Raw genomic sequence first — 16,522 nt, forward strand, 5'->3', positions numbered from 1 at the left:
TGAAGCTTCATATTGTTTAATACAGACTACTTATAACAGCTGAGCCGTGCAAATGTAACTACGTCTCATATGCCATACAAAATTCCAGTTCTATGCCAATTCAAAAGTCATGAAATTTTAAATGTTTCTCACCTGCCCAGTGTGCCTCCGGCTTGTGTGTAGTACTTATTGTAGTCAAGTCTCAGAAGAAGCTGTGCCAAATCTGGATTGATCTGATGGTTTCTTACACTGGAAAGTATCTTGAAAAGCAATGATGACTGCCTGCTGAATCCCTGCAGCAAAAAAAAAGAGGGTGAGTAGATATGCTATTATTCAAGTGCTGGCCCGTTTTTTTTTTTTTTGTGGATATTATATTTAAATACGCACACACACACACACACACACACACACACGCACCTATGGATATTATATATAAATGCATACATACACACACACACGCACCCTATAACATGTATTATTTTGAACATTTTTATTTATTTAACATTTGTTAACCAGGAAAGTCCGGGGAGAAACATTACAGATGTATGTCTTTCTAATGTGGGAGGAAACCGGACCACCCAGAGGAAACCCACACGAACACAGGGAGGACATGCAGACTGCAAACAAAAGGCATCCCAGCCAAGAATCGAACAGGAGAACCTCTTGCTGTGAGGTGACAACACTACCGCTGCACCACTGTGCCATCCATTTTTAGTTTACTTGAATTCACAGTATTTAGTGTCCATGACATCTGACTTACTTTACTATTGTATTTATGTTAAAAGGTTCTCACTTTGACTAATTCTACCTTCCCTCCATTAGAGGGTCATTGCAACTGTAACACTGAGCAGCTGTACTTCACCTGACTTATGTATTCACTTCAGATTGGGATGACTTTCTACAAGATTTATTCACTTTTTTTTATAAATGAGTCACATTTATTTTGATCTTTTGATTGTTTTATAAAACGTTTACTATTTAATCATGTTTGTTTGATGGCTTCATATTTCATCATAGCATTCGCATTATAAGCAAAAATTGTGGTTTCATTACTGATTGGCTTGTTTTGCTATGTAGTTTATGAACACATCACTGGTGTTAGCATGCTATTAGATTTTGCACTGAGAAAGACAGATAGGCAAAACCCCAAACTGCAAGTACTCTTTGGAACTTGAGTAAGGAGAGTTGAATGTTTGCAACAGTGCTAGCTCTGTTTTATACACACACATAATATATATATATATATATATATATATATATATATATATATATGTGTGTGTGTGTGTGTATAGGATGGCTATGTACAAACTATACTGTGTTTTGAAAATGTGAATTTTGAACTGTTCGACTAAAAGGCAGGTCTGTACTGATGCATTTCAGAAACAAGTAAAAGATAAAGATGCACTCATCCCACAAGTACAGTAAAGGGTGACAGCCCTCATAAGGTTCTTTTCAAGTTGTATACAGAAAAGGAATAAAGCAAATATACTGGCAAAGCTTGCTAAACTTTGGTCTACCTTTCTGATGTTGGGTATTGGGGGATACTCAGAACAGCTACAGTATGGAATGCTGCATTCTGGGTAATAATGGTGAATTCTAATGATATATCATATAGCATTTGTACACAAACTGACTTTCATACACTGGAAATAACTGATTCTTCACAAGTGCCAGTAATATATACCGGCTTTATAAAAACAGTAAAGCCTTTTGGAAAGCGAGAGAGATGCTAGCAAGTAGGACTGAAAATACTACCAAAATAAATGCAGAAAGGCCAAGTAAGATTTATCCAAAGGAGAACAGCCACAGATAACTTGTCCTTCTGCCGCTTTTCATGGACAGTACTACACTGTTCAAAAACTCTCTCAAATCTCACTAAATGAATACCTGGCTATGTCCATGTATTACTTAACTTTCACTTCAGCTACCACCATAGACCGTTTCCTCTCCCATTATACCATTGTATGTATGCTACAGTCTCAAGAATCTTTCTCAGATGATGTTTCAAATATTATATAACTGCATGCTTTTATCAATATTGATGTTTTACTGTATTTATGTCTCAAAATGTTGTATATATGATTGTATTCCTATCGTGTTTAAAATTTTTTTGCTTATGTTAATTACTGTGGAGCTTTTCTCCCCGGGCCTCCGCTGTAAATGGACATATATCCAGTCGGAATATCCTGTTAAACAAATGTAAAATAAAAATAAAGTATGAGGATATATTAAAAACAACAGAACCTGGGTGGTAGGAATGAAATATCTGGCCTGAGCAATGTATATGGCCCCAAAAGCAAAACTGCAGATAAAAGGGGAGTTTACAAAGGATCAGAGAATTCATACAGAAACCATAGAGGGGTGTCTGGTCATCTCTTTGTAACTGTGACAGAAAAATTAGCCAGAAGAGTCAGGGGAAAACACAGAGAAAAGAACACTGAAGAAAATAAATACTTTATTTGCTGATAACTATACATATATATATATATATATATATATATATATATATATATATATATATGTATAGTTTCACTTTATAATTTCGAAATACTGAAATCTCGAATTTCAGTATCTCGAGACCATAAAGTAGAACATTCCAAATCCCGAAACTCCAAAACTGCAAAACACAAAATCGTGAACATAAACACACCATACACCACACAACACATATATCATCCAACCAACCAACAAACCTACAACAAACCAACTAACAAAACACACACAATCACAAAAACACAAACTAACAAACCTACACTACATATAAGCAGGGGGGCAAGCCCTCTGCACCCCACCCCCTACTTATATATACTAACTCCGAGATCACACCAAACAGAAAAAGGCAGCAAACTCACCACTACACACATCACAAATATACAACCACCACCACTTTCAACACTTAAACACTCATACTTTTACCTGCCTACCCTAACCCACACATAAACCTTCCAAACACACTCACATACACTCAAACACATACCTAAAACCCAACAAAATCCTCACTTACCTGACATACCACCTAAATCCACACACTACACGATAATCCTGCACACACTTCATCCACCGTTAAATACCGGAACACCATAACCACAAATTCGACATTTCTGGATTCTCGCTTATGGAGTTTCAGGATTTAAAAATTCCACTTTATGGTCTCGGGATTCTAAAATTCGAGATTCAAAGTGACAGATGATCTGGAATGCAACCTGAAGAATACAGTTGTTATGAGATTTAGGGAAAGTTTAAATAAGAAGAGAGGAATAACACTCAAACCAATGGCAAAATAACTAGGCCTGGAAGTATGGGAAAGGGCAGAAAAAAGGTGAAGGGAAAAAACATTTTTTTGGGGGCAGGTGTATGCATGTCAGAGAAAGAATGTGATCACTCAGTCCTACCCTAGCCCCAGAGCTCCCTTCCTGAGCTAAACAGGGTGTGGGTTGATTGCCTCTTATATAGGACATCTGTGCATCTGCATCCTTCTGTAGGCAGGAATCAGTCTACACCCATACATCTGCAGAGCTCTGAGAGTTGGACCAGTCAGGTGCACATACACGTGTCTAATATCCATATGTCTGGAATTCCACTGCAACAGTGACTCATAGAAAAAGAACACCAACCATTACTATTCATTGCTGGACCCAAGAGGTAAAAAATAGCGTATACTTGGACTCCTCTTATGAGATATTCCACTACATTATCCAGTAAATGGCTCAGCTGGAAATGCTAAAACATAAGTTAGTATATCAGTATCTCTGCAACGAACCAAAACATGTCTGATCAAGCATTAAGGTCTGTACTAGACAAAGAGAAAGGGATTACTTTAAAAAATACAAGTTCTGACAAGAAAACATTCTGGGTAATATCTTTATTTTCTAACCTAAAGGCATCCCCAATCCTAAAAAAGCAAAGGCAATTCATGTCACCTCCCACTACTGTAAAAGTGTGAAAGCTTCCAAAGAATGGCAAATTATCAAAGTACAGCAACAAGTCCATGTACAAAACTAATAATAATAAAAAAAATCTTCATTTTGTTTGGCCCAATCAGCAAGCACTAGAAGTATAAAGAATAGTTGTACTTCCAAAACTGCAATATTAGTCTTCAAAGGATATAACACAACTACATTTGAGGCAGACACAAGCTTAGCTGACTCAGAAGTCACATAAAGTCACATATAAAACAAAAGCTCCATTGATATGGAAGACCTATAAAGTCAATTTATAGAGGTACAATATAAAACTGTAACCTAAGTGAAAAGTCATTTGTCAAATTTCAAAAAAACATACGTTCAGATAGAAAAATAACCACTTGTAGCTGTTTGTGTATGTAGACACTTTTACAATAACTATTAACAACCACTACAAAACAGCTTGAATAATTCAAGGTCTCAGTCTCAATATGGGAACAGAACATTAAAGCTAACAAGTTAGTTGCAGAGATTTGCATGCTGTCTGAATTCCTTCAGTTATTCATTAAGCCTCCCGATTATGACATGGTGCCAAGGGAAACATCTCTAGAACTGAAGAAATATATCTGCAGAAGTGGAGCACATATTTGTTTTCTTGACCTTATGAGTTTACAAGTACAGAATTATCAGTGGAAAATGCCCAACTACTACAAACTAAATCTACTAGGAAGTCTTCCACTACAAAGAAATCTGGCAAGCAAAAGTAGCTTTGGATCTACACATATGATGTCTGCCTTAATGCAAGTAGATTGGCTGAGAAACCTGAAAAAGTTAAATGTGCAACACTCTTGCATCTGCTTGGGTATAACCACTAAAGGAATTTAACTCTTTTTCTTCAAGAAGAGAAAGACAAAATATCATCAGTTAAGGAGAAATTCAGGAATTATTACGAGCCCAGAAAGAACTTGTTACTTCTTAGAGATTTGTTTTTTGCAAGAGCACAGGCTCCCACAAAGACTAAATGAATGGTTATGTTACTCAGCTAAAAACACAGACGAATCCTATGAAAATGGGGAGCTGCATGAGTCATTAATAGCAGACATAATAATGAAACAAGGGACTGGGTTTTAAGAGAAATACACTAGACTTTACCAAAAGCTTGTGATGGTAGCACAGCAGGTTAAATTACAAATATATAGCTTAAATTAACTAAGAAAATAAATGCATTTACAAAAAAATATGAGCCATGCAAAAAAAACTGGAAATAAAGTCAGGATGTGTTGCAAAAGCAATGAATACAAAGAAAGGTCCAAATGAGAATGCAAAAAGGTGGTAAGAGAAATGAATTTGCTATTGCAATTCATGCATTTCTCAGAGTATGTGGTAATAAATATAAGAACACATGACCAACATATGGTAAAAAGTAGAATTTGTGACAGAAAATTACATTTTGCAAGGATTTCTAAATGTAAAAACAAGAAAAGAAAAGGAATTGTTTGTTGGTTCTACTAAAATGTAAAAACAAAATACAGTACAACGTGAAAATGCTTTAAGGCAAATTAAACAACACTCAAGAATACATGGCAGACTACTGGAAATAAATGCTGAGAATTAAAGTATGTGATACAGACTTTACATGAGACACAGTTGCAGAATGTAATAGTTTGTCTCAGAATAACTTACGAGTGAATGCTTTGTCTTGAGATAATGTTAAATCACTGGGGTTCAAAAATACTGAAGGAGCTGTGTGCACATTGCTACCATATGTGGGTACTAAGTGGAGCTATTAGGTTAAAACCTGTTGACAAGCAAGTATACAAACAAAATACACAAAATTATTTCCTTAACTGCAGCATGTAAAAAAATAAAATTCTTTATGTTTTTGGTTACTTAGCTTATGAGAAGCTAGAAATAGGAATATCATATACAAATAAAATATGCTGTCCTACTGAAACATGCTTTAAAGAAAGTAACAGCAGCTCTCAAGAAGCGAAGCACAGCAAGAACAGAAACAACGAACTTCGGTGTCATTAAGAAATACAACTAACACAATAACAAACCGTACGGTTACCTTTACAAAGAAAAACAAGAGTCGCACATTAATCCAGGATATAGTTATCCACTGCTAAAAGGTGAAGTGGTCCCACACATATACAGTGCTGTTTTTCTCAGTACTAGATGCACATCAGCATTTCTGGCAGACACAGCTAGATGAATCAAGCTCCAAGCTAAGTACATGTAATACACATTTATGAAAGTGCACATTTCTTAGACTTCCTTTTATATTTCAGCAGCATCAAAAATGTTCCAAACAGCTATTGATCTTGCAAGGGAAGATCAACTGATTATCTTTGAATGTGGGTGTTAATAGCATGACAAGACATTAATGTTTCTGAACAGATTAAGACAGCGCAATGCCAAGTGAAATAAAAGTGAATGTATGATAAGAATGACAAGTCTGAACTATATTGGGCCATGTTATGGCCAAGGGAATGCAGCCTGATGCAGAAAAAAGTCACACCAGATGTGCAAATGCCAAGGCCAGAAGAAAAAAATAAATGATGGACTTTTCTGGGAATGATGCAGTAATTTGCAAAGTTTGTATCAAATACTTTTGAGATTTAAACATGCCACTAAGAAAGCTGATGGAAGAAGATATAGGCCGAGACTGCAGCTATGACTAGAAAGAGTTTCAAAATGCTCAAGAAATTAGTCTAGTACAAATGGAAAGACAATTTACAAATGAACATTGGGAAGAACATATGCATGGCACTCAGGTGTGCAACAAAGTCCAGAATATTTAGGATTTTTCCCTAGAAGCATTTGTGTAGTTATTTTATTCCCCAAGCAGCCTTCAGAAACATTTTCCTCATGTAGGTAGCAAATGCTGGAGGTGTGATGGGAAATAAGACAGTGAGTGAGAGAGAGAGGTCTAGGAACAAACTTTTTAGGAGTGCAAGAAGTTGCCACATTTAAAAAAATCCCCATAGAATACCCTATCAGAAATGTAGGGGGAGCAAATGGCTTAACTAAGGAAATGGTTCTTTTAGGTAGACTATTGCAAGCTAGCTAATAACTAGAGATCAGAATCAAAATCTGTACCTTGTATTTGTGAGGTAAAAACTTTAATCCTTATGCCGTCCTGGAGGGTGAGGGACTCTAACTCAGACTACAGGGAGCAGCTTATTAACAGCACACAGTCTCCATCTTCTATGCTACACATTTACCTAAACTATTACAAGCCTCGCCAATAAGCATAGGTCAGAATCAAACCTTGTATGTTGCATCTATGAAGTAAAGACCTTACTCATTATTCCAACCCCCCCCCCCAACTGTGATCTGGGACACAGGATCTAAACTGAGTAGACACAGTAAGACCTTAACAATTTTAATGTTACTAACAAAAAAACAGCTACAAAAAATGGAAATCAAAATCTAAACTAACTGTAATTAAAGTACTGAATACTGTAAAGGAGATAAAAGAGCTGGAGGTGGGATGTTTAGAAAAGAGAAGGAGCTAATTGCATAGAAATAAATGGAATTTGTGGGAAGAATAAATGAATGCAGAATAATGCTCAGGAGGAGGAGTGATACTTAATGGAAGCCAAGAACAGAGTCATTTTTGTAATGTTAGAGTGAATGCTAATTGTTAGAAAGTAAACATGTGTAATGTATAATGCATGAAAATTAAAAATGTTAATATGGTTTGTTTTATTTTCTATTAATGTAAGTGTGCCAATATCTTAAGTTAAAATTTAATAAAGATGTTAGAAAAATCAGTCTCGTCAGACTCCATCTCACAGGAAGTCTACCCCTCTCTTTTTAGAGAATAGCACTTTTGGCTCAGGCCCCTTAGATTACAGGTAAGAGATCTGGGTTTCTGCCAGGTAAACCTGAGCTAAAGGCAAAGCAGGACTGGGACACATACCAATCTAGGTCAAAGCAAACTGTGCATACTTGCTTAAGTGCTGGTACTTTTTGCTGTTATACTCAGAAACAGATGCCTTTGAGGCCTCTGCACTTGGGCAGGAAACATAAACATGGTCCCTGGTAATTTACTGATATACATATATTGTCGGGATCTCCTCCCTTCAAGAAATTAAGATGTCAGCCTCAGTTTCAAAACGTTCTCTCACTGTTGAAGTTAGACTGGGATGTCATTCTGGGAGGCATGCCAAAAGCAATAAGGAACCTCTCCATCAGTCATGCCTGAGGCCTTGGTCATAACAGACTCTGTTGTCAGGGGCTGCAATGGCACCTCTCCTAGTACAGAATTACTGGACCATGGAATCCTTGAGTAGTTGATAATATCCTCAGTTTCCTAGCACTTCTTCCTCTTCCCAGAATGTTTCTTCTAAGGAGGAAGACTCACAGAGACCTTGGACAATGCCACAGCAACCCTAAACTAGGCATGTGCCCCATTTTTGGCAATGAACTCCTGGTGGAAACATTACTGAAGAAGGATGCACAGTGAAGACAACAGTCCATGCAATGCTGTGGTCCAAGGCATGGAAAAAAAGTATAGTTGTGTAAGAACTTAAACTATAACAGTAGATGTCCTACTGATCACTGTTGCAGTATTCTTAGCATATGGGTTTTCGTCCGCTGACATCCGGCCAGGGTACCAAAGCTTTACGTTTTTGAGGCAATACGTCCAACCAGTGACCTCAACATGTATGCACTGGAGTATATAAACAGATGTATGTACAAATACCTCAGACTATCTTCAAGCCAGCAGCCTAAAAACTACTGAGAGAAGAAAATGGTCAGCTAGGAGGGGTGTAGTTCGAATAGGTAAGTAAATTCCCTTGAAAAATGTGTATTGGGTGATAGCTTACATAGGTTCATAGATTAGTATTAAGCTAACTGCCCTTGTGAGCCATTTTAAGCGTAGCCAATTATCCCTTGTGAAACACCTTAACCATTAGGCCACCCTCCCAACCCCCAGAGGGAAAGAGAAAAATAGGTACAAAATAAGAGGGGAAGGAGGAAGGAAGGAATGCTGCAGCAGTGATCAGTAGAACATCTGCTGTTATTGGTAAGTTCTTACACAACTGTACTACGTCCTCACTGAAATCACTGTTGCAGTATTCTTAACATATGGGTGATTCCCAGAGCTGAAGGGGGTAGAGAAGAGGAAGGTAGGCCAAAGGGAGGATCAGCTGTCCAAGACACCAGACTGGACAGACCTAGCAAAGGCAGCCCTACTGTAATTAAATCAAAAGGTGCTTCAACAAAGTATTAGTTTAAGGGTGTGCACACACTTATGCAACCAGCTTATCGTACATTTTTTATATTTTTCCCCTAACAAATTTGTTTGTTTTTCAATTGAATTGTAAAGGTTATAGGTCATATTACAGGTGGGAAAAGTTTTGAAATGATTTATTGTGGTCTCGTTTTTTATATCACAAAACCCTGGCATTTTAACAGGTGTGTGTACACTTTTTATATCCAAGATGCAGTAGTTTGGCTAGCGATGGGTTGGCCCAGTTTGGAATCCATGAATGAAACAAAAAGTCGGTCAAGTTTTTCTGACAGTTGTTTTGTCCAAGTAAAACCCTAACTGCCTGTAAATGGAGAGTTTCCCCCTTATTTTGGGGCTTTGGGAAAAGGCAGGTGGATAGACTTGTTGAGGGACATCTCATTCACCTTATGCATGAATGATGAGAATTGGCCCTGGGAGTCACCCTGTCCCTGTGGAAAATAAGAAAAGGTGGAATAGCCATAAGAACATGAAGTTCAGACACTCTACAGATAAAGGTTAACAGCCAGTAGAAAAATAGTCTTCCAGGTGCAGAATTTTAAAGTGGCAGATGCTGCTGGCTCAAAAGGGGGCACTAGAAGTTTTTCCAGTATAAAGTTGAGATCTCAGGTAGAAGAAATAAGTTTCCTAGGCAGCTTAAGGATAAAACTCCCCTCAAAAAAAGTTTGACCAACATCCTGGGAATGAGAGGAGGATGAAAAGACAAGCATGCATTAATGGCAAGCAGATGGGATTTAATGGAAGAGTAGGCCAGTCCAGAGGGAAATAATTCACAGAGACATTTGAGGACAGAATGGGTAACTAACAAGAATGGGTCCTGGCTGTGCATGAAGCACCAAATTGACTTTTTTCCACTTAGGTTTATATAGTTTTCTGTTGGTATGTTTTCTGGCTTCCTGTAGAACATGAACCACTTCCTCATAGAAGAGGAGTATTTTAGGAAGCAGAACCCTATCATCCACATAGTTAGAATGAAAGAGGCTAGATTTTGATGGAGAAGCAGACCTTGCTGATGAGTGAGCAGATCTGCTTGCAACGCTATTTTCCAGTAGTCTCCCTTGGACAGGTGGAGTAGGAGGGGAAACCAATGCTGTTTTGGCTAGAAGTAGGAGTTTTGGAGCTTCCTTCCTAACATTCAGAAGGATTTTTGGAAGTAGTGGTAAAGTGGGGAAAGCATACCAAAACCTCCCAAACCACTGGAAAATAAAGGCATCTGTCCTCCATGCTAAGGGGAAGGACTCTTGGTGCAGAACAGGGAACATTAGTGGTTCTCTGGTGATGTAGAAAGGTCTACTTGTGGTGTTCCCCATGATGCCTTATTCTTTTGAAGACTTGTTTGTTCAAGGTCCATTTGTAAGGGTCCTCAAAGATCTTGTTCAAGGAGTCTTCCAGTACATTCTCTTGAGAGGGGATGTATGCAGCTATCAGTATATATTATTCCTATTACCAGCAATTCTATTAATTATTAAGGAATGAAAATCTGCACTGGTATGCGTCACGCAGTGCCTATAGAGAGCATTATCACGTTTATTATGTATATCGCTCCGATGTTCCGACATACGTATTTCTTAGTGGACGAGATGTCTGATCAACATAAAAGGCCGAACATTTACAGGTGGCCAAATAGACAATCCAGTCAGTTCCACAATTCCCCAAAAAATTTATATCATACACTTTACTGGTGTTTTTGCTAGAAAATTGTTTAAGTTTACTCACATATTGACACGAAGAGCAGTGTCCACAAGGGAAAGTACCAAAAAGGGTATTCCCAGACAAAGTGAATTGTTGATATATAGCACCCCCACTACTAGTGTGCTTAAAATAGGAAAAGTGGGAACCCAACGTTTTGCCTTTCCTGAATGAAAATTGACACCCCGTCCCCAATACCTGTCGTAAATGTTGGCCATGAGGATATCCCAATGTTTATGAATAGTTTCCTTAATAATATTGGTGTTTCTCCCAAACATTGTTATGAACCTGATGGTATCACTAGTGTCCCCCCGGGTTTTGGCCTTGTATTTTAGTAATGACATCCTGTTTTGAGTATTGGCCCAGTTACTGGCAGAAATAATGTCAAAGTCCCTGTATCCCCCTGTTCCAAAATATATTGCAGAGATCCTGCTGGGAAGAGTCATATTCATCCTGAGTAGAACAAATTCTCTTCATGCGTAGAAATTGGGATCTTGGGATGTTGTGGATGGTATGGCTGGGGTGTAAGCTAGTAGCATGAAGCAAATTGTTATATTGAGGGTATTTCCGAAAAACCTTAGTGCTATATTCACTTTGTATGCCTTTTTATAAACAAACTATTTATATAAACTTGTGACAATTAGAGTCAAGCATCACTTCAATTAATTACTGAAAATGTGGAGAATCTGCAGCTGTTAATAACTTTCAGGAGATGCTTGTATTAATGTATACCATACAACTGATAAATATAGACTTGTTTGTATATTCATTAACTTATTTATGTGCTTAATCCAATTCAGGGTTACAGAGGAATCGGACCATATCCAAACATAAGATGGCAGTTTGATTTATTTATTTGTGATTAATGACAGCAGTCTCAAACAGGGTTCAGGAAGTGAGAAGTGGTCTTTACCAAACTGAAATTAATTTGAGTAATAAAGTATGAGATGCGGAAAGTTAACTCAGCTTATTTGTTCCATACATGGATGTCAAGAATGTCACATCAAGCATGAGAGAAGAGAAACTCAAGAGATCAGTCTTGATATCCACATCAAGAACATATAATATGTAGCCATGATTGGAGACAGTCAATCGTAATTCTTTGCAGCACATTAAGCTGTATCTGCTATGTCCAAGCACTTTCAGGAAAAGAAAAGTGTAGGATGCAGGAGTAAGACTTGTTTTACAGATTAAAAAAAACAAAAAACACTTAGTCCAGCTGCACAATAGGTAAAGGCGAGGTGTCCGTGTAATAAAATTACAAGTTTTTACACACGTTATTCTGCAACACTTTTTTTTTTTTTGGTGACAATGAAAAATCTATCAACTTTTAAAGCTGTGCTGCTTTGGATGCTGTGGCTGCTGTTATGCTCTAGTATGAGACTAAATCTTAGTAGTGCAAAGAGGTGCTTAACAAGACTTTAAGCAATTTTCTTACATCAGAAAGATGATTAAGTTGTTTATTTTTCATAATTTAGATCATAATCACTGTACTCCACGCATTACAAATTAAGTATACCACCTGAACTTCAATTCTGTACAAGGCACATGGTTAATTTCACTCCCAACAGATTATTTCTTCATAATGCTGTCACCTTAGCTATCAGCCAACAGATTTAACACAGCTTTGGGGTTATCTCATTCTTCAATCAATCTTAAACAAGTGCAAATAAAGTTAGATCTGATGTTGTCTTTTCAATCCGTTCCTCAGTGTATGGGTCTTCAGACCCAACTTCAGCCACTTTCAAGCTTTGGTCCTGTGATCAGGCTCCTCCCCTTACCCATAATTCCCAGTGTTGACCCAACTACCTCAAATCTCAATTGCTGCCAAAAGAATAGCACGACTCTGTTGGTGCTCAGTAGTAGACAAGTGAATTTTGGCCATATTTTTCTATATAACTTTTGAATAACTTCTTTCTTATTAGCCTTTATCCTTTTCCTTGTTCCTCCCATAAGCTCTTCAAGTGTTCTTTACCTTAGGCATTTGACTTAAAAAATTATATATAAAAGGGAAATTGGATAATAGTTATTACAGTTATCATAGTTTTGGCAGCTTACTGTAGCAGACAGTTGTTTTTATTTTCGTGTATCATGTTGCCCTTTTTTTCTCCAAAATCTCAGATAATCCATGGGGATTTAAGAAGTCTGTGGCCTCTGCCCACAAATTACCAAATTCTGATGCACTCAATAAATGTGTGTATTGCCTAGGCCCTTCGCATTTGGACACCTCCTGCTCTATTTTTTAAGCCTGTGGCTAACAAACCTTTGTTGACACACAAAATAAATTAATCTTAAAAGTTTCCCCCAGCCCATGAGGGACACATCAAACCTTCCTCTTCTCCTTCAACAAAACCATCTGAAAAGCCCAAGAAGAAAACCAGAGAGAGAGACTCCCTTGAGGGAGGCATCATCAAACCTTCCTCTTCTCTTCAACAAAACTAGCTGAAAAGCCCAAGAAAAAAAACAAAGACAGAGACCTAAAACATTGAGGAGCAGGACTCCTAACTGTACATCCTCTTCAGATCCAGTTTCTAAAGTAGCAAAACTTTTGGACATAGCACTTTTCTCGAATCTAATACTCATCGGATCCAGCACATTATCTGAGGTTCTCACAGGAGCTAATTTCTTCTGTGCTGGGTTCACAAATTTTACAAGTAAAGTGGTACCATCATTCTAGACCACTGTCTGCTGTTTCATCCTTCCAGGTCAGCCAGATCTTCCAGGAGCCTTAAAGAAGCACATATGGACAAGATAATGATGAGATTTCTTCAGACCCAAATCCACCTGGGGTCCTCCTGGCTCTGGTCATTGCTGGGGTTAAGGAAATGGTCTCTTCCCCACATTCAGTAGTTGCTCTTTCTCTGATCTGACCTTTCAGATCAGACCCCTTGAATCAGGTTTCCATACAAAAGGAGGAACCTAGATTCCCCTCTGGAGTCTCGCCACTGATACTGACTTTGATGAAGGAGAAAGTTACTCTAGAACCCCTCTTGAGGATGTTTCATTTAGTGAAATCCTTGAACTGCTTAAACAGAAAGGGGGATGGTCTTCCCAGCATCTTTCTCAGCAAGAGTCCATTCTTAGTAAGCCTTTTGGTTCTGGCCCATCTAGGTATTGGGTAGTTCTGTTTGAGGATGACTTGATAAACCTAATCTCTAAACAGGTGTTTAAAAAGCCGGTCACAGCTGAATCCCTAAGAAACCAGATAAGTTCCTCGTCACTCCCAAGAATCGTCCCCCATTGCAGCAAGGACCCAAAAGTAGATTCTGTAGTAGTGGCAGCAGCCACCAAAAAGGAACTAGTAGAAGAAAGTTCCTCTGTCCATCCACCAAACACAGAATCTCATGCAATGGACAGATCTGGGAAGTGAGTCTACACCTTATCTACCTTCTCGGTGAAGGCAATGAATTATTTGGCCCATGTTATGCATTTTCAGAGAGATCTGACCAGGGAGATCTCAAAATCTCTCCCAGGGAGACCTTGCCTGCAGATCAAAGAAAGTCCACTTGATGCACAGTTAGCTATCCCCCAGTCCTTATCTAATGTCTCTTTGTGCCTTATCTCCAGTACCACTGAGGATGTGTCTAGGGCAGCCGGCACAGGCATGTCCATCAGTTAACATGATTGGATGAGGCTCTGTGACTTTGCAGAACATTTTATCATATCCTTTCTGAACTCCCCTTATGATAATTCAACACTCTTTGGTCATAAAGTAAAGGACATACTATCCAAATATGAAAAAGAAAGTAAAGCCCTTTAAGAATCATATTTTCCACTCCTCAAAGATCCTTTTCCAGTAATCAAAAAGGAGGCAAGAAAATTTGGTTCCACAAATTTCAGGGATTTTCAACTGATACTTCTGAAGACAGAGCCTTCCCCCCACCCATGTGCAGAGGCGAGAGCTCTTATAAGGGACGTCCCCCTAAAGGCAGAGGTGGTTCGCAGAAGCAAGGCTTCAGAGGCCTTTTCTCTGAAAAGTCTTCTCAGTGGTCCCAAACAACTGTCAGAGTGCTGCAATACAGAGGCACTCAAGGAGCACTTACCTCTACATCCAACAACCTGTATCTCCATCACTCAAGACAAATGGATGCAGAAGATCATAACGAGGGGCTACTTCATTACATTCCATACTCCCCTTTATACTCAAAAAGACTTCCTGATGTTCAAAGGGAAGCAGCTACTTTATAAATAAAGAAGCTTGTAAACAATCAAGTATTCCAAGAGGCCCCACCAGACTAAACAGGATCCAGAGTTTACTCAAGATTCTTTTAGTTTCAAAGAAAAACAGGGACCTGAGGCCAATTCTGGACCAACGTTACTTGAACATCAATCCTTCCTATTCTGAGGGAAAATTATTGGATGTACTCAGCAGAGCTACAGGATACATACTTCTATATAAAGATGGACACACTCCAGGAAGTTTCTTCACTTCCAACTGGGAGCCAGTCATTTTTAGTTCAGAGTTCTGGCCTTTGGTCTCACCACAGCCCCCCCCCCCCCCCAGATGTTCACCACGTGAATAGCAGTAGTAGCAGCTTAACTCGGACTGCAGTGGTTCTGGGTATTCCCTTATCTGGACAACTGGTTTGTCACCACCCCTACCAGGTATTTACTCCTCCAAGTCAGGGACTCCTCGTTCCATCCATGTTCAGACCTAGATATTATGGTGAATCTAACAAACTCCAAACTTCACACAGCTCAGTCTTTGGAATTCATAGGAGCTCAGTTGGCCATAAAGCTCAAAACTGCAAAATTTTCCAAAAGAAGGATTATATCCATTCATCATGGGTTGGGAGGGTGGCCTAATGGTTAAGGTGTTTGCCTTACAAACACAAGGTGCAGGGTTTGAATCTTACAAGGGATAATTGGCTAGGCTTAAAATGGCTCGCAAGAGCAGTTAGTCTAGTACTAACCTATGAACCTATAATCAAGCCTTGGCCATCTTGTCCTGCCATAAGCCACCAGCAAAATTTTTCTCTGTCTTCTAGGCTCCATGGCAGTCTCAATCCCCCTAGCAAGGTTCTACATGCGAGTTCTACAGTGGACTCTTGCAGTAAAGGGTTTGCTATGACAGCAACCCATGTCTTTCCAAGTATCTTTAAAGAAGATTGGCCAAACACATATCCAAAGGTGGCTGAAGTCACCACTTATTTCACAAGGACATACTTTCAGTCGTCCTTCTCCCCAAGCCACGGTAACTAGGGACTCTTACCACTTGGGGTGGGGGGAATTACCTGGGAAAGACATCTAAAATATGTAGTCACAATCACAGACCAGTCTTCACATAATCATTCTGGAGATGATAGCAGTCCTCCTAGCGCTGCATGCCTTTCAGGACAGCAGTCCTCCTAAATGTGATCTCTGTTCAGAAAAAATAACATGGCAGTTGTCCGGATCATCAACAAACAGGAAAGAAGAACCAGATCTCATCTATTATGTTGCGAGACCATGAGTGTGTGGCAGTGGGTGATATCTTCTCTCTGCTTTCTAATGGTAACACATACTCCGAGGAAGTCCAATGTGTTAGCAGACAGGTTGAACAGGTCTATCCTTCTACCTCACTTTGACAGGTTGAACAGGTCTATCCTTCTACCTCACAAGTGGTCTCTCAATCTGATAGTCAAAGACCAGATATTCAGCCATAGAGGCAAACCTTGCTGCAATCTCTTTGCATCTCCCCACTACACCA

General features: G+C 38.8%; 1 protein-coding gene across 2 annotated transcripts in view; it reads right to left on the reverse strand.

Moving 5' to 3' along the window:
• The window catches only part of TUBGCP4 (tubulin gamma complex associated protein 4), a 944,163-nt gene that overhangs the window by 53,853 nt on the left and 873,788 nt on the right, over positions 1 to 16,522 (reverse strand). Inside the window, exon 17 of one of the 2 annotated variants that reach the window (XM_044077537.1) lies at positions 133 to 272. The exons of the other annotated variant lie outside the window; for it this stretch is intronic. Coding sequence (XP_043933472.1) covers positions 133 to 272 — 140 coding nt within the window. The remainder of the gene's footprint in view (positions 1 to 132; positions 273 to 16,522) is intronic. 2 annotated transcript variants of the gene reach the window in all.

This window comes from Protopterus annectens, chromosome 7.part0 (genome assembly GCF_019279795.1).
Source record: "Protopterus annectens isolate FY-2018-M chromosome 7.part0, PAN1.0, whole genome shotgun sequence".
Classification (NCBI taxonomy): Eukaryota; Metazoa; Chordata; order Ceratodontiformes; family Protopteridae; genus Protopterus; species Protopterus annectens.